This window comes from Podarcis erhardii (genome assembly GCF_964252035.2).
Source record: "Podarcis erhardii genome assembly, chromosome: 6".
NCBI lineage: Eukaryota > Metazoa > Chordata > Lepidosauria > Squamata > Lacertidae > Podarcis > Podarcis erhardii.
Genome location: NC_138510.1, coordinates 13,170,093 through 13,193,582, shown reverse-complemented (window position 1 = coordinate 13,193,582; position 23,490 = coordinate 13,170,093). Strand labels below are relative to the sequence as shown.

Below are 23,490 nucleotides of genomic sequence, written 5' to 3'. Positions count from 1 at the left end.
ACAGGACCCTCCCCCCCCCCCCCGCTATAAATAAGTCAGAAGTTAAATAGTTATAACAAAAGAAGAAGAAAAATGCTCTGGAAAATCGCTTCAAAATTTTTTCTTGCTCTCTGGTGCCATGTGGTGTTGCATGTTTATAATGCATTCAAAAAGGTGTTTCTTGACTAATGTAGCTGAGTCCCTACGATTATCAGAATAGTAAAATGTAGAAGAATCTTGCCATTAAAATATTACTCTGCTGATAAGATTAACCTTTAATCAACAGCCTGTTTTGCTTTGTAGCTCTTTAATGATGTATCACGCAAGCGTGATATAAATGTGAAGTATTTAATCAGTGGACCTGGTGTGGATGAATATCCAGAGCCTGGACTGTTTTCTATCGAGGATGATGTGAATGGACATGTATCTGTGCACCGTTCCATTGATCGAGAGAGAAACCCTTCTTTCACGGTATTTACTTTTAACTTTTTTTTCTTTTTAGAAGTCCATAGAACACATGAGCCAGTCGCTAATTAAATTTTCTTGCTGATTGTCCATCGTTCAGATACGTTTTGATGTTGCGGATAGGACGACGAATGAAATAGTGGATAGATCTTTACTCTTCAATGTTAAAATTAAGGATATAAATGATAATGCACCTGAGTTTTCTAAAAAGGAATTTAACATCACAATGAAAGAAAACCACGACAGAAGTGAGTATCCTGGACACTGTTGATAGCTTCGCTGTATATGGTCCTTGTCAAGGACAGGGTTGCTCAAACTTTCTACTCCCAGAGCCCACTTGAGATAGCTGCAGATTACTGAAGCAGATTACTGAAGCCAACCCGTCACAAAATGACAGAGCAGTGGCAAAGCCAGTCACAAAATGGTAGCCAGTGCAGACAGACGTTGGCATAATCAGCTGGCAATTACTGATATCATTTTCTATTGCTATTTAATCCATCTTTCGAAACTGCCAAATTCTTTGGCACAGACAGCATTTTCTTTATGGCTCAGCTTTCCTTAAGCTAAGTACAGAAATTTGATCTGGAGCGATTTTGACTTGGTCTTCCCATTTTAGGAAGAATTTGCTGAACCAGAGGATCTAAGTAAAGAAGGCTTTTTATTTTATATTGTTCCTTTCCCCACCCCATGTGCCTCAAGCATTTTTACTCATCTCCTATAATTTCTTCTCCCATTTGCCTTTCATCCCTTCTCTGGTCCTTTTACATTCCCTTCCTCCTCCTATAGCAGCTTTCATCTTTCTTATCCTCTATCTATCCATCTCATTTTTCACCGTCATCACACCCTTTGTCCTACTGTCTAATTTTGTTCAATACCTCCTCTGCCCCTTTCTTCTCAGAAGTGAAAGACTTTCCATTCTTCTCCACTCCACTTTTGCACCTCTCTGCTTCCCAGACACCTTTACTCAGGATGGAGTTGCTGGCATTGGTGGAGCCTAAAGTCTAAGGCATGGCTAGGGGTTGCAGCAGGCAAACGAGAAGGCAATGAGCAGGCTGTGGCAAAAGCTGTTGGCTTTGCTCTGATTTTGGTAACAAATTTGCCCACGTGGGGAAATTGGCAAGAGGTGGGCTCTACTGATCAACTATACAAGTGCCAAGAATGGAAGTACAGTCGTACCTTGGAAGTTGAACAAAATCCGTTCCAGAAATCTGTTTGACTTCCAAAACATTCAGAATTCAAGACGCGGCTTCCAATAGGCTGCAGGAAGCTCCTACAGCCAATCGGAACCCGTGTCAGATGTTTAGGTTCCAAGGAATGTTTGCAAACCGGAACACTCACTTCTGGGTTTGTGGCTTTTGGGAGCCAAAACATTCGAGTCACAAAGAGTTCGACTTTCAAGGTACGACTGTATAGTAAAGACACACAATAAAGGCAAAGGAACCCCTGACCATTAGGTCCAGTTGTGGCTGACTCTGGGGTTGTGGCACTCATCTTGCTTTATTGGCCGAGGGAGCAGGTGTACAGCTTCCGGGTCATGTGGCCAGCATGACTAAGCCACTTCTGGCGAACCAGAGCAGCGCATGGAAACACCGTTTACCTTCCCACCGGAGTGGTACCTATTTATCTACTTGCATTTTGACGTGCTTTTGAACTGCTAGGTTGGCAGGAGCAGGGACTGAGCAACGGGAGCTCACCCCGTCGTGGGAATTCGAACTGCCGACCTTCTGATTGGCAAGTCCTAGGCTCTGTATTATTCCCTTGCTATAAACACTGCACCTTCCCCAATCATAGATGAACCAGTGTTCAATGCCACGGCCTATGACAAGGATGAAGAAGGCACTCCTAATTCTCTTGTGGAGCATTCTCTGGTTTTGCAGACTCCTCGTACAAAAGAACCTATCTTCACCATTGATCCTTCAAGTGGCCTGATTCATGTCACGGGATGCTCAGATTATCAGGTATAGAACTTGTAAATAAAGCCTGTCTTCTTAAGCTCTGTCCCCCCCCCCCATTTGGGTGTGTATACACTTGTGAAAATTATTTTGCCTTCAGTATGTCACTCTTTAAATCCACTGCCCTAGTATTTCCTCTACAAATTGCCTTTCAGCAGCCTAATCTTTGTAAAAAAATATCCCATGCAGGGTAAACAAATGGGCCATCAATGTTGGTGTTGGGTGAGGGAGAACTGGCTCAGCCTGATCCACTTAGCAATGAGTCACTGAGTGACCTTTTGCCTTCACTTTGCTCCAGTAGCAGGTGGGTGGTGGTGGTGCAGTGGAGCTTACCTGACCACCTGATACTGAGTTGCTGCTTATTGGGAGGAAAAATGGAGGTGATGGGGAGGTCAGCATGGTGCAAATGCATCAGCAGGCTCCTATTGCTGCATTTGCAGTGTGGGGGCTTCCCCAGAGCTCTGCCCTTCCCAGTAAGCAGCAGTGACTCAACAGCTGGGAGGTCAGGTAAGTGCCACCTGCTCAACATACCATCCGTTACTGTTCTGTCCTACATCACTGGTGCTGAGAGAATGAGATGAGGGGATGGGGAACACCTCCACCACCATAGGGTCTAAATGCCATATTTATACAGAATTACTGTCCTGTGCAAAATACACCATGGAGCAAAAACATTTGAATTTACCCAAGGCCATGGGCCTCAAAACTCATCTTTGAAGGCGGTCTCAGTTGTGCCAATACAACATGCATGGGGGAAAAATTGAATAAAGCTGAATAGCAGCAGAATCAATCCAGAATCAAGCAGAATCAATCCAAAGTTTCTGGTGGCTAATTGTGGCCATTTCAGGAAAGCTGGATTCTAACTTGGTCAGTCAGACCACAGGCCTTACGTTTTGCAAATGCATCTTTCCTCTTTGGAAAGTTTGCATGGCTTTGGAGTTATTGAATTCACACCAATATCATTTCGGACATATAGAGAGTGACGATGTTTTAATATTTTAACGTTTTCAAGGCGAACTCGGCTTTCAGACTTCTGGTCAAAGCTACAGACCATGGAAATCCACGGCTGTCATCAACAGCAACCATTAATATTGCTGTGGAAGATTCAAACAACAAGGCACCATTGCTTGCTAAAGGAACTGTAAGGACATATTGCTTGAGGGCTATTGTCAGGGTGGGAGAGAGTTTTCCAGGTCCCAGTTATGAAGTTAAAAGGTTTGCCTTTTTAAGAGCCCACTTTAAGGCATTGTTTTCCGTCAGTGCTGACAGCCCTGCAGGTATACAGCCTAATCAGAACGCTACTGCAAATTCTACAAAAATGTAATTATTTGGAATCTCTTTTATTGTTTGAATCAGAGTCACCCTGGTTCTTGGATATGCTTAAGTCATGCCCAGCTTTTCCCTGACCTCTAGGATGGGGCTCTGTCATTACTGAGTCTATTTTTGTATGCCACTTGGAGAATCAAAAATATGAAGAAGATTAGAAATGCTTCAAAATAAGTAATAAACATGCAGATGCCAAACTGTTTACAGGGTCAGCGGCATGTATACAAGCCCTGCTTCTGAAGTCATTCTGCATGTCATTGCCCGTGCGCTGACTTTCCCTAGTGTTGTGCCAGGAATTCAAGAATAGAACTCTCTGCATAATTGAGGACCACACTTTATCAATGCAACTTCTGCCTGCACAGTCCAATCCTGGGAGCAGATTCAATTAAATACTTGCACTAGCAGGAACAGCAACAACAAATTTATTTATACCCCGCCCTTCTGGCTAGGTTTCACCAGCCAATCTGGGCAGCTCCCAAAAGAATATTAAAACCACGAAAAAAACATCAAACATTAAAAACTTCCCTAAACAGGGCTGCCTTCAGATGTCTTCTAAAAGTCAGATAGTTATTTCCTTGACATCTGATGGGAAAGCTCCACTGCCAAGAAGGCCCTCTGTCTGGTTCCCTGTAACCTCACATCTCGCAGTGAGGGAACCACCAGAAGGCCCTCAGAGCTGGACCTCAGAGTCTGGGCTGAACGATGGGGGTGGAGACGCAGTATAACATGTCCCACTTCCGCAGTGGGGTTTCCCCCCGTCTCCACTTCCTATGCCTCAAAACAGCGCACAGTGGGAAGATAGGGGAAATCATTTCACCAGGCAAGCAGGATTTCCTTGTGCTTAAAGAGGAACCTCCTTAGCAGTCCACTCCACCCTGGGTTATGTATCTTGGTCACATTGCAGTGTGACAGAAAATGGGAGGAAATGTTTGGAGCTGCCTTTTGTTCACTGAGATGCTCTGTCTGTGTCTTCCAAGCATTATCTGAACATCCCAGAAGGCAAAACAGAAAACGGCATCCTTCGCCTCCAGGTGGAAGATAAAGATTTGCCCAACACACCTGCTTGGAGAGCCAAGTATGAGATACTTGGAGGAGATGATACAGAGAATTTCAGCATTGACACGGATCCTGATACCAATGAAGGGGTTTTAAGCATCACAAAGGTAATGTAGTTGAACAAAGCTATTGACAGGATTTGAAGAATGGTTCCAAGCATAGAACTTTTATCAAGATTTGGGTAGCAGCACGTCATCATTTACAACCCCCCACCCCACCCTACTGGTTCTTGTGTATAGTTAGTCAGAATTTACTAATGGGAGATTGTGATTTTGTGGTTGCTCTGCATCTTTTCTTTTCAGCCTTTGGTTTACGACAAACATAACAAGAGGAGACTCGTGATTTCTGTGGAAAATGAAGAGCCCTTCTTTTTCTGTGAAGGCGGTCAGCTGCGGAGTTCTCCAGGCAACCAAGAAGCATATGTGAACATAAACATCATTGATGAGAACGATGCTCCTCAGTTCTATCCTCCTGCTCTTGTTCTTTGGAAGGAGGAAGGGATGATCCCTGGGAACACGATTGCACATTACACAGCCAAGGACCCAGACACAACACCACACATCATAAGGTGGGGAAGAACTGCTGGTCATTCTTGTATGCATGTCCCATATGAATGGGTCTTCCAAAGGAGCTTGCTTAGGGTTCCACTTCAGAGAGAGTGAGGAGGAATAGATTCAAGAACCCATTGAACATTACACTTTGCCCAATCAAGTGTCCCATGACCGCCATTTTGCCAAGTGTGGTGTAGTGGTTAAGAGTGGTAGACTTGTATTCTGGTGAACCGAGTTCGATTCTCCGCTCCTCCACATGCAGCTGCTGGGTGACCTTGGGCTAGTCACACTTCTCTGAAGTCTCTCAGCCTCACTTGCCTCACAGAGTGTTTGTTGTGGGGGAGGAAGGGAAAGGAGATTGTTAGCTGCTTTGAGTCTCCCTAGATTAGTGATAAAGTGGGATATCAAATCCAAACTCTTCTTCTTCCTTTAAGCATGAGTAGTCTACCTGTTTGAGCGCTGTGTCAAAACCTTTCTTCAGATTTTTCAAATGTTTCATTCCCCTGTGAAGTTCGCTTCTGTTTTCCTGCTTCATTCATGGAGCACTTTAAAAATGTCCTTAACATTAAAAATAAATAAATTTGGACCTTACATTATTGTTGCGAGGTAACCGTGGGTATTTTGTATGTGGTCGCCATGCTCCCAAATTAAAAATATATTTGCAGAACAGTATACTTACCTGGCTGCTTATGCTTCCTGATCTGAAAAGAAGTCTCATGGGTGGAGTTACAACATGGGAGCATCAGCATCAGGATGTCTTCCCCTAGGACAGGCATAGGCAAACTCCGGCCCTCCAGATGTTTGGGACTGCAATTCCCATCATCCCTGACCACTGGTCCTGTCAGCTAGGGATGATGGGAATTGTAGTCCCAAACATCTGGAGGGCTGGAGTTTGCCTATGCCTGCCCTAGGATATCATAGAAGTGGGAGATACTGGGGGAGAATGGTATCCACATGACTGAGATTGTTGCACAACCTGATTTTTGTTTCTGTAGCAATTGCAGTGTTTTTACTTTCAAAGAAGTTTTCTTTTTAAGAAAATGATAAACTGGTGCATGGCAAACAGCCTCCCTGCCTTCCATCTCTTATAGGAAAGCCCAGCTGTGGAGACCATGGGGATTTTAGGAGGCAGAGAGCACCCAGGAAGGCTGCAGAATGCAGACTACTGGAGAATGGATGCATTTTCTCTCCACGGCTGTTTGTTTTTCACCTAATGCTATGCCATTCATCTTGCTGTCTGCTATTTAACATAGTTTACACAATTAATTCTGCCCTATTCTTTATTTATTTAATTTGTATACCGCCCGTCACCCAAAGATCATAGGGCAGTTCGCAACATAGAAATACAAAATGGGGACTTGCGTACTTCACAAATTTAACATAATTAGCAACATTTTCACGCCATACATTTCAATGTAAAGGAAATGTCAAAACCATGCAAATAACCCCCCCCCAAATTATGTATTGGTTGTAAGATTAAATAAAGACCCCCAATGATTATGTGAGCGAATAGCCACTGTATTTGCTAGATTGAGTTCTGCGCTGGACCTGGGACAAAAACACGAGCGGCGGACTTCCGGGTTAGCGCGAACGGCTAATGGCGGATTCCCTCCGAGCTCCGGAGGGAATCGGCTCTGCTGAGGACGGGTCTTGCCGTGCCGGCGACACGGGGACCCTCAGAAACCGCAGGCGCGGAAGCCTGCGGACTTGGTGACTCGGTGGGCACCTTAAGCGCCCTCCCCGACCCACGAAGAGCCTTTTTAAAGGCTGCGGAGAGGGTACGGAGAGTGGCGTGGTGCTGAGAGTAGACCGCTACCTCAGTAGAGCGAAGCCGCAAGCCATGGCCGGAGAGCGCTGACTTTCTTCCCAAAATTTGGACTGGATAACAAAGGACCCGTGAGTAGTGGAATTTGGACTTTAAAAATTTTATCCTGTGAATTCGGCACGATCGGGGGATGTGTTAAAGGGAAGTCCGCACCCCCTCTACTTATAGACGTTTCAAAGCAAGGAACGGAGAATTAAGGCGGAATGAATACTGTTTTGAGGATTTAAAAGTTTCTCACAAATTTGATAGAACAAGATTTTTGTGCTGGAGAGAAAGGGAATTTGGAACTTTGTGTGTATCCCCCCCAAAAAACCCGGGAGTGTCCTATTTGGGTCCCGGAGGAAGAAGTGAAAGGAGTTTGACAGCTGTCAAAGAAGCTGTCAAACGGGCGGACAAAGTAAAGAATTTTGCTATTTAATAACTCTTGGAATTAAAGCTGATACATTTGGACTGAGGCGATTGGAAACAAAGTATTGATAATAACAAAGTAACAGATTATTGGAAAAGGACTACTAAATAACTGAAAGCCCCCTAGGGGGAATTAGTGACATTACAATGGCTGCAGAGGGAAAATTACTGGCGGAGATAGAAAAAATGTTTTTTCTCGTGGGAATCCTGCAGGAGCAGAGTATGGCTCTGAGTAAAGTTTTTATGACCTTGAATCCTGAAACAAACAACTCTGCTGAATGCACAAAGGAGATGTACGATAAAAATTCTGCAGCTGAGCAGGAAGAGATGCCTTTGGAATTGACAGAGAAAAAAGAAGGAGTTCAGACACTACAAGTGGAAAATATCAACCAGAAATCTGCAGCGTTAGAGTATGAGCAAGAAGACCTCTGGATTACAGACCTGCGAAAGATGAGAAAGAAGAAGAGAGAAGCCCCTGGAGTACTTGGAATATTAAAACTAGAAAGAACAAAGCAATATGATTGGGACTTTTCTCTTGAGTATGGAAAACTAGATGGTCTTTCGCAGCAAACACTCTTCAACATTCTGAATGAAAGAAAATATGATCTGACTCTGACTGAACTCCTTCGGGGTCTTAGGACCATCAAAGAGGACTACCAATATAGCTGGCAGAGAGGGACTGACAGAGAATCAGACGCCTCGGACGTGAGGAATCCGGGCTAGAAATATTTTTTGTTTGTTTTCTGGACATTTGTCTAGGAAGGGACAGAAACCGGGGCAGGGGGGGGAGAGAATAGAATTATAAAATGTTATGTTTTGTTTTACTTGGTTAATGTGACCTATAATTAATATAATAAAGGGAAAATTTGTGAAGGGGAAGTTAGATCGACCTTAAAAAAAAAAGAAATTAATGATTATAAGAGAATTGGATAGTTGAATACAGATAAACAAAAGATTTTAATTTTTAAAAGCAATGTGAATATCTTTAAGAGGTTAGGTAAGAACTTGCTGAATTAATTTTGGAATTGGGATGTAAGAGGAGGGGGTGGGGGGAAGTCAATGAAAGTGGGTAAAGAAACTTAGGGTATGTAATTGTATTTGTGTGTTTGTTTGTCTTTGTCTTTGTGTGTGTGTTTGTTGTTATAAAATGTAAAAACCCAATAAAAATTATTTTAAAAAAAAAACAAAAACACGAGCGGCAACAATTTTTGCTTCAGGCTGAATTCCCTGACACCCCTACTCGCAAAACCCTGGAGCCATTTTGGAAGTAATGTCAATGCAACCAAAGCCTTCCACTCCCCCATGAGAATTTTACAGAAACTCTTCTTTCCACCTGACTTTTTTTTATATGAGTGCAGTTTCTTTTCCTTTTCACTGTTGGAGAATGGCTGGAAAAGGAATTGGAAGGAAATGTTCAGCATAGCACAGCACTAAGTATACCCTTGATTTACAGTCCTTTGGAGGGTGGGAAAACAAACCCTGCCTCATAGCTACTCTGGAGCCTTCTTCGCTCATTTAAAAATAAAACCTTTGATTTCCTCTTTAAGGTACAAAATAGCTTCCGACCCAGGTGGCTGGGTGACTGTTGACGAACACTCGGGGACCGTGACAAATGTGAAAACACTAGATAGAGAATCTCCCCACGTGAACAACAGCGTATACACCATTGTGATTCACGCCATTGACGACGGTAAGTTGCAAAGTGTCCCAAGGCAGCTCTGGTTTAGCACTTAACACTCAGCTTTGAATATTTCTGGGCAGAAAATGAAAGCAACAGAATTATCCTGTGATGTCTAAAAATATGCTGAGAAGCTGTCTTAAAAATGCTTCCCAGTCATAGAGCTGTTTCTTGGGCCCCAGTGTAAACTCTGACCTAGATGATCCTTTCTTGAGAGTTTGCAAAACAGGTCCAGCTTGAATGATGTGGATGACCTGACATTTGCAACAGAGAAATAATAGTGTGGGAAGCATTTGCTGAGGAGGTCAGATGCTGAAAGCCAGTGGGTGAAATCCATTTCTCATTCTGTGAGTTCCTTCCTGCTCTGTAATATTTGCGCTCTCTTTTTTAGCATTGTGCTCATTTGTCCCCCCCCCCCCCTTAGGTGTTCCACCACAAACTGGCACAGGCACTATCCAACTTCACCTCTCTGACCTCAATGACAACGCTCCCATGTTAGTTACATCTTTGCTGGTGGTCTGCAGCGGAAAAGAAAAAGGCCCATTCCTTGTAAAAGCAGAAGACAAAGACTCTGATCTCTATGCAGAGCCCTTTACATTCCAGCTAGTAGAGACCATTGGGAACGTGCAAGACTCTTGGAAACTGGGGCAGAATTTTGGTAAGCTACCCTCCTACTGTAACGTAGGGATTTTCCATGTTCTGCCCTGTACAGTGGTACCTTGATTCCCGAACGGCTTAGTTGTCGAGCAAATCGGCTCCCGAACACCGCAAACCCGGAAGTAAGTGTTTCGGTTTGTGAATGTTTTTCGGAAGCCGAACATCCAACGCAGCTTTCACTTGAGTGCAGGAAGCTCCTGCAGCCAATCAGAATCTGTGCCTTGGTTTTTGAATGGTTTAGGGAGTCAAACGGACTCCCGGAATGAATTAAGTTCGAGAACCAAGATACCACTGTACTCTTAACATGCAAAACTCTATAGTATCTCATATACTAAATTATGCAAATTGCATTGTCATTAAATTATTCCACCCCATTCATTTCAGTGCAAGGAAAACTCAGTGCAAATAGGGGTTTGTCTTGTACTGTATATGATTTTGATATTCTGTACATTGCTTTGACAGTCTTCAGATTAATAAAGCTATAGGAGACATTTTTTAAACAGACAGAGTTCAGGTAGGGGAGGAGACAAAAGTTTCTGGCCTTTCAGCAGAACTAATGGGGCTGCAGGATAACTCCATCTCCTCTTCGACTATAAGCCTGATAGAATGGCAGGTGCTGTTAGATGTGGATTTTGACCTCCATGCTCTGGCCTGTTATCTGCAGCTTTTCCTGACACCACAGGTTGTCTTGTAAGTACCATCTTCGTACTCGGAAATAAGTAGGGCTATTTTATCCAGCCCACAGCTTTATGGGCTTTTCAGTGGAGGTGGTTCAAAGTTGATTTAAGTAGCTTTGAAAGGGGAGGGAGGTTTAAAAGTTTACCTGGCAGCTCCCAGAGTCTTTTACTGATAAAAGTTGGCAGATATTTTCATAGTCTGAGCCTTTTTATCAGGTTAATTTGAATTAGAGCTCCTACTCACGCAGCAGAGACTCAAGTTGAGACTTGACCCGGCGTCACAGGTTAATAAACTACCTATAAATGATAAGAGAAAGCATTTCTTCTGATGTTTTCAGAGAAGGCTGGACAGCTAACCAAAGAATTGCCTAGAGGATTTGCAAGCAACCATTCGATTCTTAAGAACCTAAAAATGATTTAAATCTGGTTAATAATATTTGGAAGGGTTCAGCCTGCTCATCCTTGTCTGCATCATCACTATTGTCTCATTATCATCATGGTATTATTATAATTAGCAAAAAGAAATAATATAAGTATTCTCCTTCTTCCCCCTCCCCCCCCCCCACTTTAGATGACTCAGTCGAGCTGTTTATGTTGAAAAGCCTCCCTTCTGGCATTTACGAAGTGCCGCTCCACATTTTCGACAGGCAGGGGTTTTATGTGGAACAGACCCTCCATGTCGGTGTGTGTTCCTGCCAGGATGGGATCACATGTGAGCAGGAGTTGAAACTGGCTTCCATGTCGGTGGGTCTTGGAGCAGGAGCAGTCGCTGCAATCGTGGCTGGGTTCCTGCTACTGATTTGTGAGTGATGTTGTAAAATTTGCCTTTTGCTTACTGTCAGAAATAACGTACTCAGATCTTGTACAGAGAGAATGTAAACATGTTATCCTTGTTCATTAGTGACTGATTTTTTTTAGTGTGTGCTCTATTTCAATTCAAACTGCATGCACACATAGATTAGTAGGGTGAGCTGCTTCTTTATGGGATTAAACCACTGAGCCTCTTGGGCTTGCTGATCGGAAGGTTGGCACTTTGAATCCACGCGATGGGGTGAGCTCCCGTTCCTCCGTCCCAACTTCTGCCAACCTAGCAGTTCAATAGCAAAGCAGTGCAAGTAGATAAATAGGTACCACTGCAGCAGGAAGGTAAACGGCGTTTCCGTGTGCTCTGGTTTCTGTCACGGTGTCCTGTTGCACCAGAAGCGGTTTAGTCATGCTGGCCCCATGACCCAGAAAGTTGTCTGTGCACAAATGCTGGCTCCCTCGGCCTGAAAAGTGAGGTGAGTGCCGCACCCCATAGTTGCCTTTGACTGGACTTAACTGTCCATGGGTCCTTTACCTTTTACCTTGACCTATTGAATTAATTAAGGGACACAGGTGGTGCTGTGGGTTAAAACACAGAGTCTTGGACTTGCTGATCAGAAGGTTGGCGGTTTGAATCCCTGCGACAGGGTGAGCTCTCGTTGCTGGGTCCCTGCTCCTGCCAACCTAGCAGTTCGAAAGCACGTCAAAGTGCAAGTAGATAAATAGGTACCACTCCGGCGGGAAAGTAAACGGCGTTTCCGTGCGCTGCTCTGGTTCACCAGAAGCGGCTTAGTCATGCTGGCCACATGACCCGGAAGCAGTATGCCAGCTCCCTCGGCCAATAAAGCAAGATGAGCACCGCAACCCCAGAGTCGGCCACGACTGGACCTAATGGTCAGGGGTCACTTTACCTTTATTGAATCAATTAATTCAGGCAATTTCTATATGCATAAGATATAAATATATCTCTAAGCGGTGTACAACAAACTAGGTTGAGGGGATCCTAGGATGGATTTTCCCTCCCACTCATCCAAAAAAGTGTTAAAGCTCATCCTTTGTTTTTCATTTCCTTGTTATGCAGTGGGCTTAGCTCTCCTACTTTGGTGTTCCTCAACACCAGAATCGAAGAAAGGCCCTCCCTTCATTCCGTACGAAGAAGGCAACCAGACTCTCATCCACTACAATGAGGAGAGCCAACAAGCTTTGTCTCAGGTGGTAAATAATACTGCTATCCATTGTGTGGTTAGATGGAGAACAGCACAGGGCTCTTGCAGTTGTATAGAAGAGGGAGATTTTGCAACAGTAGCTTTCAACTCAGATATTAAATATATAGGGGCTCTGCTGTCTTTGGCACCTGCCCACCTTGTACTCTCTCCCTATGATGTTCCAGGTGCAATGCTATTGGGTTTACTGTACAATCATCATACGCATGTGAGATTCATTAGGCTGAATGGAATTTATTCCTATTGAGTTGTATAAGATGGTAGTCTTTGATTCTTTGGGACCAGAGAGCAGTGGAGACTTGGAGTGCCTTTGTAACATCTGCTTTCCTTGCATATATACTAGCAGGACATATAGGCAAGCAGGCACTCCTTCAACAGGCAGCAGATCCCCAGAGAACATTTGTGTCGACCTTTTCCAGGCAGGCACCCACAATTTTAGTAGTTCCAGCTAGATTCTTGTATGGCTGTCTGTCAATTCAGAACAGCTGCTTCACACGCAACCAACATGTAATAATGCATTTGATTTTGATTCCCATTTAGGATACACCCGATATGGGAGATCCTGCTACATCATCCACAGTCTATGCACAAATTTCCAAAGAGAAAACACAAACAATTAAGGTAACCACAGAACAGTACAGTTTCCTTGCCTGGCGTTGCTCTTGTTTGTCCCCCCCCCCCTCTGTTGGGTATTAGGAGAGAAATTTATTTCAGTTTGCTTTTAAAGGGGAACTTGCCTAACTCACACTTTCCCCAACAATATATGAACTGTAAGGAAGCCATCCTTCTCTGAATTATGCAATGCAGTTCTTAGGCCAAGTAATATGTACAAAAATGCATATACTAGGGCACAGTTTTGCTTAAAAATACATTCCTTGCTGAAAATGATATACCAAAATGTATGCTATGGGGAAATTGCATCCATAAATGTGTATACTCAAATGCACATGAGGGCTTTTACAAAAAAATTCGCAGACTGATGTGGTCGCGAATTTAAGATTGGAAAAATGAGAAACACTGAGAAACTAACTGCAGATCCATCCATCTCTAGCATAGTGTGCATACTGGAGTAACTGGAAAGCTATACAGGGGTCTCTGCCTTGCTGAAAGATCTGACCCTCAAACTCGGTTTATTCAGCAAAAGTCTCTACTCTTGTAGGCTATTCTTAGAGGCACTTGTGTAGGTGAGTGGGAGTCTGCATCATGAAGGGCCTCCTGATCATCCTATGCAAAAGTTATTGGCTCCCCTTTCAGACCAGCTCACAGAGGTTGGCCATTAATCAGCAGGCCATTAATGCCAGAGGCAGGGATTGACCTGGAGGTCAAAGGCCTGTAGGTATCTCATAGCCTAGGATGTTGTCCAAGGCAATCACTCAGGGCTGAAATCTGCCTTGTATGTAGGGATTGAGCTCCTTCAAATTGTCCTTATATAGTGGTACCTCGGGTTAAGAACTTAATTTGTTCTGGTGGTCCATTCTTAACCTGAAACTGTTCTTAACCTGAGGTACCACTTTAGCTAATGGGGCCTCCTGCTGCCGCTGTGCTGCTGGAGCACGATTTGTGTTCTCATCCTGAAGCAAAGTTCTTAACCTGAGGTACTATTTCTGGATTAGCGGAGTCTGTAGCCTGAAGCATCTGTAACCCGAGGTACCACTGTATATGCTTGTTTGTTTATTGTCCGATGCTTTTAATGCCTTGATATTGGCTTGCGTCCCATGCTGCACCAGCAGGGCTTAAGCATATCCGGCGCCGTGGTGCAAAGATCCATCTGGCACCGGCCCCCCCCCCATTTCCCAGAGTTGCTGACCTTTTTTTAGGGAGGATGGCGCTGCCGGCACCCAGCTTTGCTGGAGGGCAGCTCCTCCCGTGGGGAAGAGGTGGAGGCTGGATGCAGGGGCTCCTGGTTCAGCTGGTCACTTCTTGCCATGGTGGCCATGGCAAGCAGAGGCTCCAGGTGTGGCGCGGCTTCGGCGCAGCATGGCGGAGGCGGGCAAGGGCGGCAAGAGCCTTTTGACTGGCGCCCTCCAGAACTTGGCTCCCTGTGCCACTAGCCTCTATGGGTAAGGCGCCCCTGCTGGCACAAATGGAGTTTTGTTTCCCTTCTTTTCCCCATGTGCCTCAAAAATCTCCTCTGGAAGGTTTCCAACCACCTGGAGCTGATTTTGAGGGTGGAGTGGAGGAGGCAGGAGAAGGAGGGAAATTGACTCCATTGCACATGTGGAAGTCTTGTTATGTCAGCAGAGCTACAGCGCTGGATAGGGGCCAGTCATTTCTTTCGGCATTTTATTTCTTAGGGGCCAACTGGAGCGAGCACCTCACATTCACGGACATCCAGTCAAGTACACTATGAACAAAACCTACTTGTGAGTAAAATGTGTATGAAACCACAGTTGCTTAGGTATAAACAAATGTATGCAGTAGTTCACAGGTGCTAGATTTTGCTGTTGCTTTCAGTTTGCAATCATTTATTATCATCATCATTTTAGTTCTATGCTGGCTTTCCATAGTTAAAACCATGGGTAGGCAAACTAAGGCCCGGGGGCCGGATCCGGCCCAATCGCCTTCTTAATCCGGCCCGCGGACGGTCCGAGAATCAGTGTGTTTCTACACAAGTGGAATGTGCCCTTTTATTTAAAACGCCTCTCTGGGTTATTTGTGGGGCCTGCCTGGTGTTTTTACATGAGTAGAATGTGTGCTTTTATTTAAAATGCCTCTCTGGGTTATTTGTGGGGCAGAGGAATTTGTTCAATTTCCCCCCTCAAAAATATAGTCTGGCCCCTCACCAGGTCTGAGGGACAGTGGACCGGCCCCCTGCTGAAAAAGTTTGTTGCAAAACATTGCTCAAGGCGACTTACAGCATGACAAGGTTTACATAATTACCAACATAACAAACGTCAGCAACAATAAATAAAACACATCAGAAAGTACACAACCAAATGGAAAACAATTTCCACATAATTCATAAAATCTAAAATTAAGAATACAGCATTAATATCTTTTTTTTAATAAATAAATTTTTATTAAGATTTTAAAGATTACAGTAAAAAAGAGAAAATAATAACAATCAAAGAAAAAAGAAAAAACAATACATATAAAAAAAAAATCATCAAAAAACAGAAAGCAGAAGAAAAAAGATAACAAGTCAAACCTGTACATCACTTACTTACATTCACTTATTTCCTTGACCTCCTCATGCCTCCAACCTCTTTACATTTCCAACATTTATTATCGGGCAAATGATAAATTTTTGCAAGCTTGACTGGTGTCAAGTACCACCTATAAATCATTTTCATTATATTCTCTCTTAAGGCATTACATGCCGTAAACTTCATACCTGTGGTCCATAACTTTTCCCAGTCAGCCATCATAATATTATGTCCCAGATCTTGTGCCCATTTGATCATAACAGATTTAACCATTTCATCCTGAGTATTCCATTTCAACAGCAAGTTATACATTCTTGACAAATTCTTAGTTTTGGGATCTAACAATTCTGTTTCCAATTTTGATTTTTCCACCTGAAAAAGAATACAGCATTAATATTAACCACAATTTGAAATGACATAGATAAAAAATAAAAGCAGTTTAAAAAACAAAAACGGAGCCCTCTCTGCCCAGCAGCAGCAGCAGCAGCAGCAGCAGAACTCCTTTGTGGAGCCTGTCAGGCCCTGCCCCAAGCCAGGTGGAGAGAACCAGGACAGGGCCGTGTTAAGTTGTGGGTGAATATATCAGACGACACAGCGATTCTTCAAACAGCTCTTGTTTATTCACAGGCCAGAACAGAACTGAACTGAAGGGTTCAGCCAGCCTGCTTATATAGAGCTTCACTACAATGCACCAGTAACAATTTTCTGTAACTATCCAATCACTGAACGTCACTTTCAATCCCTTATTTGCATATGTGGACCTGAGTGAAAACTATCTACAGTATCCCCCGGCTGGCCCAGGGTGAGAACTTCAGTACATAACAGGCCCTTCAGGCTCCCAGCAGGTTAGTCCTGGGCAGCAGCAGCAGCAGCAGCAGCGGCAGTCCAGCAACAGTGGCAGCAGTTCTTTATTATGTCCCCAACTTTACATTGCATTTCCTTTGCATTAAAATGAATGGGGTGGAATAATTAATGACAATGTAATTTAGGGTTTTTATGTATTTAATTATGTAAATTACATAATTTCACCATATTTTTGCAGAAAATTGTTATTCATTTTATCCTTATACTGCTTTATATTTTTAAGAAGGAACCTACATTAAAACATCAAAGCATTCCAAAACAAAACATTACAGGAGATCTAATTTAAAATATGCATCTAAATATGGTTAACAGGAAACAAAAACATTACCTTAAATGTTTGTTTCACAGTAAGACATTACAAAGAAAGGCCAATTATAGAACACCTTAGAAAATGAATTGCAGGACATAAGCAGCACTGCATGCAATGAATATAGAAGAATACGTTGTTTGTTAGTTTATCGTTCAGAATATTGCTCAAGGTGGCTGACAATAAAAGTGAAATTTATCAAACTAGAGTAAAACACATTAAGCATATTAAAATACATGATAAAAATCACGCAGCACAGAGATGAACAGCCCTTACAGCAAAGAGGAGCACTTGTCATAGCTACAAGCAGCAGAAAGGTTTGTAGCAATTGTGACTTTCATCTGTTCCCAGAAAATTACCAATATTCTATCACTGCAAAGTTGGGGGCAGGGATTTCAAATTGAAATGGGCTTCTGAAAGTCCCTTGCAGGCAAGGTCACCTGACAACATTGTGGCATTGCATAATTGACAGCTGGGCGGCTCCACACACTTGCCATACTTGGCTCACAAAGGTTGGGGGAGATGATGATGATGATAATGATAATTTATTTATATGCCACCCTCTGGCTGGGGTTCCCCAGCCACTCTGGGCGGCTTCCAACAAAATATTAAAATACAATACAGATAGGTAGCCGTGTTGGTCTGCCATGGTCAAAACAAAATAAAAAAATTCCTTCCAGTAGCACCTTAAAGACCAACTGAGTTAGTTCTAGGTATGAGCTTTCGTGTGCATGCACACTTCTTCAGATACCTGAAGAAGTGTGCATGCACACGAAAGCTCATACCTAGAACTAACTCAGTTGGTCTTTAAGGTGCTACTGGAAGGAATTTTTTTATTTTATTAAAATACAATAGTCTGTTAAACATTAAAAGCTTCCCTAAACAGGACTGCCTTCAGATGTCTTCTGAAAGTCTGGTAGTTGTTTTTCTCTTTGACATCTGGTGGGAGGGCGTTCCACAGGGCGGGTGCCACTACTGAGAAGGCCCTCTGCCTGGTTTCCTGTAACTTGGCTTCTCGCAGTGAGGGAACCGTCAGAAGGCCCTCGGCGCTGGACCTCAGTGTCCGGGCAGAACGATGGGGTGGAGACGCACCTTCAGGTATACTGGACCGAGGCCGTTTAGGGCTTTAAAGGTCAGCACCAACACTTTGAATTGTGCTTGGAAATGGAGAATCTGACCCACTGGGCAAAAAAAGGTTCTTCACTCCTGTTCCATCTGTCCACACACCAGACGACAATGTGTTTTATGTGGCAATCATGTTTCCACATGTTTGTATGCTAGTGTTCTTACTGCTGCAGGACTTGAGAGAGTGAGAGCGAGAGTGGTTTTATAGTAAACTATCCTGAGGCTTTCTGCAGTTTGATGTCCTAATGTGTTTCAAATATTCTAATTTTAAGGAGAGGGGTTTTAGCAAGATGCATGGAAAGACATGGACTGCAATTGTATTTTTATAAGCTAAGCTTCATTTTCTTTTAAAGGATGACCATAGAATGACCCAAGCAAAGCTGACAGCGCCTGGTGGAAGTATAGCTTCACCCATAACCATCCCAGAATATTTCCAGATGATCCCTGGCTGGCATCAGGTTAGATAAATCACAACAGGATCCTGCCCCACCCCCTGCACTTTTTATCTCTAATAACTCAAGATGTGTCACGTTACAAAAAATTGCTATCTCTAGATTTCATAGTTTCCCCTTACATTTGAAGAAATTCTGGATGGAATGTAAGCAAGTGATGGCTCTAAAATTCATTTTCTCTGCTTCAGCAGACAACCTTGCTCCCCCCAAACAGTAAGAAGCACTGGAAGAACCCACATGACCGGATGCTGGAAACATTGGCTGAAATCTTAAATCAGGTGAGAAACAGGAAGAGGTTGATCACTTCCCCTTCTCCAAGAACTATGAAATGCGGAATGAGTGGAATGAGTTTCGATAACGGCTCAAATTTGCTTTTGTTAATGCAGAAGTCCAAAGATCTTCTCCTGCCACCAAATTATTTTAAATAGGGGAGGGTCGAAAATCAATCTAGGGAGCTCCTGAATGCACAAAAGATGCTCTACTACTGAGCTGTTGTCCTTCTTCCTGAATGTGCTGCAGATAACAAAGATTTACCGGTATTTCATTAAGCAGGGCTGGGAACCTTTGGTTCTCCAGGCCTGTTTTGAACTCCAGTTCCCATCAACCCCAGCTATAGCATGGCCAATGGTCAGGAATGATGGGACTTGTAATCCAGCAATGTCTAGGGGGTCACAAATTTCTCATCCATCTAGTAGAGGCAGGAAGGTGATCTTGTTTAGCTATCTAAATGCTCTTTTGCTTACTTTCTTTCCTCAGAAACTTAACCACATCACAGATCTAGAGGATAACGGGGTCTCTTACGCTCCTCATGTTTATGCAGAAGAAGGAATTTTGGAGAAAAGTGAATCCGTTCTCTCCCTACCAGTTGTGGATGATCACAGCCTACCTCCTGATTTCTTGGCTACTTTGGGGCCTAAGTTCACCACTCTTGACAAAATCTGCAGCAAGTGATTCCTTTAAAGCTGCCCTATGAGCAGCTGGGAATCCTCCCAGTTTAATTTGAAATGGAACTATAGCTGTGCCGTTCACAAAGGGATTTTTGCCAGCATTCATTCTGATGAATTTTTATACTTGAATAAATGGATTCTTTCTTTTATTTTGCAATAAATACCATGTTTTTAAATTTTGATGTTGCATTGTGGAAAATGTTGTGCTTCACATTGTCTTATCCAGAAAAATAACACGAAAGAAGAAGAAGAAGAAGAAGAAGAAGAAGAAGAAGAAGAAGAAGAAGAAGAAGAAGAGTTTGGATTTGATATCCCGCCTTTCACTCCCTTTAAGGAGTCTCCAAGTGGCTAACATTCTCCTTTCCCTTCCCCCTCCCCCACAACAAACACTCTGTGAGGTGAGTGGGGCTGAGAGACTTCGGAGAAGTGTGACTAGCCCAAGGTCACCCAGCAGCTGCATGTGGAGGAGCGGAGACGCGAACCCGGTTCCCCAGATTACAAGACTACCACTCTTAACCACTACACCACACTGGCTACCCTAAGCCAATTGTCTTCAACTGTGCTCTCCTGATGTTTTGGACTACAATTTCCATTATGTCTATTGGCTGGGACTGTTGCCTGATGGAAGCTGTAGTCTACAATGTCTGGAGGGCACCATGTTGGATGCTGCCCCACCAACTTGTCTGCTCTCTGCCAGCTCTGCCTGTCACTGAAGGTCCATGTTAATGTTGGAAAAACGCCTGGGAAGGCCACCACCTTCCCAAGAAGGTGGTCTGTCCGGTGGTCACCCTCTGGCTGTAAATCTTCCCCAGTCCAGAGAGACCAGTGATAAGCAACCTCTCCCTCCTGAGAGGAACACGCTCGTCTTCTGGCATCTCATTGCAGAAGAAAAAGACAATCGTAGTTTTAAAACTACTTTATTTACAGTCTTATATACAGAGAATCCAGCAGCATGTCTGTGCTCTCTCAGCACCAGTACAGAACAGCAGCTCACACAGAAGTGAAAGTAACTTCTCCAGCAGTACTCCAACAGTACTGAGACTTTCTGTCTCACGCTCTCAGGCACTCACATGATATAAACAACCATAGTGCTACTTGCTGAGCAGCACGGTGAGATAAAAATCCTAACATCACTCCCCCATTTTTAGGTAACCCTTGCTGCGAAAGCTAGTGCAGCACCAAGTGACATAAACAAACAGTTGTCATACACGTAGTATACCCCTGCTGTACCACTTCCATTTTTGGAACCAGCTGCAACAGGTTTATGCCATGTTGCTGAAGCCAGCAGCGTAACTTAAACATGGTTTTTGGGTTGCACTGGGCAGCCATCAGGTCTCCGAGCATTGCAAAATTCATTAGAAAGAAGGCTTTAAGAAAGAATAGGAAGACACACTGATGCAAAGTCTACAAAGTACAGAAAAAGGGGTGTTGGACATTCCTCTCTTGAAAATGATTCATGCCCTTGATCCTTTCCTCTAAACCAGCGATGGGGAGCCTGTGACCTTCCCCATGATGCCAGACTACAAATCCCATCAGCCGCAACAACATGGCCAATGGTCGGGGATAATCAGAGCTGTAGTTCAACGTGTGGAAGGCCACAGGTTCCCCATCACTGATGTAAGCAATGTATAACTGTAGTGGGGTTGACTCCATGTTCACAACAAGCCTACAATGGAGACAGAAGAACAATGACAATGGGGTTGGACTACATGACTATGGTACCTGTCAGGGAACTGCCATCAGAGCCAAGAGTGGAGGTAAGGCTCCCCAATGACGGCGGAGAGGGAACCAGCAAGGAGAGAGGGAGAGCTTCCTCTGGGGAAGGAAATCAGCGTGACGCCAGGAAGAAAGGGGAGGCTGAGAAGGCTTCGGAGGGAGGGCTCCGAGACTCTTCCACCAGCGGGGAGAGCACAGGACCTCCGCTGGGCACGCCCACTCTGCGCAGAAAGCTTCCGCGCAGGGAGGCTAGGCGGAGACTTGGTGTCAAAGAACTTTTATGTTGGAAGAAGTTCAGGAAACGCCCACTGACGGATTCTGCCAGTGATTAAGACAGCCACGGAGTGAGGGCTGTCCAGCCAGGGAAAAGTTTTAGCCACACAACCCAGCCTGGAGCAGTGGCGGCTTACGCACAAGCAACCCCAATTCCCATTACAGTACCCCTTCCAACTCTACAATTCTATGATTCTGAGACCTTCAATGGGTTACAGCAACAAAAAGGAATTTTTTGTTGTTGCTAAAGGCTAGCACCCAAAGCTATGATTAAAGCTATGGTTTTCCCAGGAGTGATGTATGGAAGTGAGAGCTGGACCATAAAGAAGGCTGATCGCCGAAGAATGGATGCTTTTGAATTGTGGTGCTGGAGGAGACTCTTGAGAGTCCCATGGACTGCAAGAAGATCAAACCTATCCACTCTTAAGGAAATCAGCCCTGAGTGCTCACTGGAAGGACAGATCGCGAAGCTGAGGCTCCAAGACTTTGGCCACCTCATGAGAAGAAAAGACTCCCTGGAAAAGACCCTGGTGTTGGGAAAGATTGAGGGCACAAGGAGAAGGGGACGACAGGACAAGATGGTTGGATAGTGTTCTCGAATCTACCAACATGAATTTGACCAAACTGCGGGAGGCAGTGGAAGACAGGAGTGCCTGGAGTGCTTTGGTCCATGGGGTCACGAAGAGTCAGACACGACTAAACGACTAAACAACAAAGCACCCAAAGGCTTGGCTGTTAAGAGTATGGAAAGACTGAGCAGAGAATATCTGTCTACAGTCAGTAGCTGCAGAGCTGTGGAAGGTTGAGGTCCTCTGTTAGTAGGGTTGCCAGAGCCCCAGGGCTGACCTGAAGTCTCCAGATTTGCTTGGCTGCCCCAAGGTGGTTGGGAGAGGGCTTGAATCTTCAAGTGGACAGGCCTGCCTTTATTTATTTATTTTAAATTAAAGACTGTGTGCAGCTTGCAAGCTTCAGCCCAGCAGATTGTTGCATAGACTCTCGGGACCCTTAAATATCTGTGGCCTTGAATGGATGGAATGTTTTAATCCTGTCTTTTATTAGAGTTTTGCATTTTTCTGTTTTGCCTGCCTCAACGAATGCACTCGTTTATATTTGGCAAGTTGCTCTGTGTTACTGTGGTAAAAAAGGGCAACCAATAAGTTTAAATAATAAAAACAATAATATTCTATGACCTCGTGGATCCCTTCAGATATTCCAAGCACTGTTAAGCTACCATCTATTACAACATCCTACAAATTATCAAAGACAGGGAATGAATGAATTCAAAGGCAGCTGAATTAATGAGACACTTTAAAAGAACGTTACATACTTCAGTCTTGCCTGAGTTCATTTTTTGTCAAAAACTATCCCTCGGCTATCTTTCCTTCACTTCCTGTGTTTTGCTTATCTTGACAACTTGTGTGGTGAGGTTTCTGGATCACTTCATCCCAAACCTCTAAAAACAGCATGGGCTGGGATTTGTGTGCATATAATACGTAGTCTTGTCAGCTTTCTGTTGGTACATCCCCAGAGTACAGAATGTGCTTGCAAGATACGTTGGCTCTCAAAGGAGTCAAGCACATTGTGTACACAGTCATTTCCTTCCACAAAATAAATTGCAATAAAATCATATTAAAATAAAGGTGATTTCCTCCCAGTTAAAGGATCCATGCATTTGCCTTGGGTTCAGTTTATTTTTTATTTTTATTTTTATGGTTCAGTTTAGAAGGGTTGGAAGAACCAAGGAGCAGAAATGATTATTTCTGTATGCAACAACAGCAGCGCTGATACTACTAGCCCAGAGATGGAAAGAAGATAAAGTCCCAACCAGAGATGAATGGTTGATGAAGATGATGGACTACGCCAAAATGGCAAAATTGACCGGGAAAATCAGAAACCAGGAAGAGAAGAACTTTAAGAAGGAATGGGGAAAAAAAGAGAACACTGTAAACAACTAAAAACTTTGGCAGGATTTGAGTAATGCTTGTAATGTACAAAAAAGCTATGGTAAAAATGGATTATTTTTTAAATACAGAAAATAAGAAGCAGCTGAAAAAAGATT

The 23,490-nt window shown here is 43.7% G+C and overlaps 1 protein-coding gene across 3 annotated transcripts in view; it reads left to right on the top strand.

Moving 5' to 3' along the window:
- Nucleotides 1-19,612, top strand: part of CDH26 (cadherin 26) — a 54,586-nt gene extending 34,974 nt beyond the window's left edge. For 2 of the 3 annotated variants that reach the window (XM_081867602.1, XM_081867600.1), the window contains exons 6-20: nucleotides 283-450; nucleotides 545-692; nucleotides 2,236-2,402; nucleotides 3,409-3,537; nucleotides 4,700-4,885; nucleotides 5,081-5,346; nucleotides 9,110-9,252; nucleotides 9,665-9,898; nucleotides 11,146-11,376; nucleotides 12,460-12,593; nucleotides 13,142-13,222; nucleotides 14,896-14,964; nucleotides 18,397-18,501; nucleotides 18,684-18,773; nucleotides 19,252-19,612. In XM_081867602.1, coding sequence (XP_081723728.1) covers nucleotides 283-450; nucleotides 545-692; nucleotides 2,236-2,402; nucleotides 3,409-3,537; nucleotides 4,700-4,885; nucleotides 5,081-5,346; nucleotides 9,110-9,252; nucleotides 9,665-9,898; nucleotides 11,146-11,376; nucleotides 12,460-12,593; nucleotides 13,142-13,222; nucleotides 14,896-14,964; nucleotides 18,397-18,501; nucleotides 18,684-18,773; nucleotides 19,252-19,446 — 2,346 coding nt within the window. In that variant the 3' untranslated portion in view covers nucleotides 19,447-19,612. The remainder of the gene's footprint in view (nucleotides 1-282; nucleotides 451-544; nucleotides 693-2,235; nucleotides 2,403-3,408; nucleotides 3,538-4,699; nucleotides 4,886-5,080; nucleotides 5,347-9,109; nucleotides 9,253-9,664; nucleotides 9,899-11,145; nucleotides 11,377-12,459; nucleotides 12,594-13,141; nucleotides 13,223-14,895; nucleotides 14,965-18,396; nucleotides 18,502-18,683; nucleotides 18,774-19,251) is intronic. The other variant, XM_081867601.1, reaches the window with a different exon arrangement.
- The last annotated feature ends 3,878 nt before the right edge of the window (nucleotides 19,613-23,490 follow it).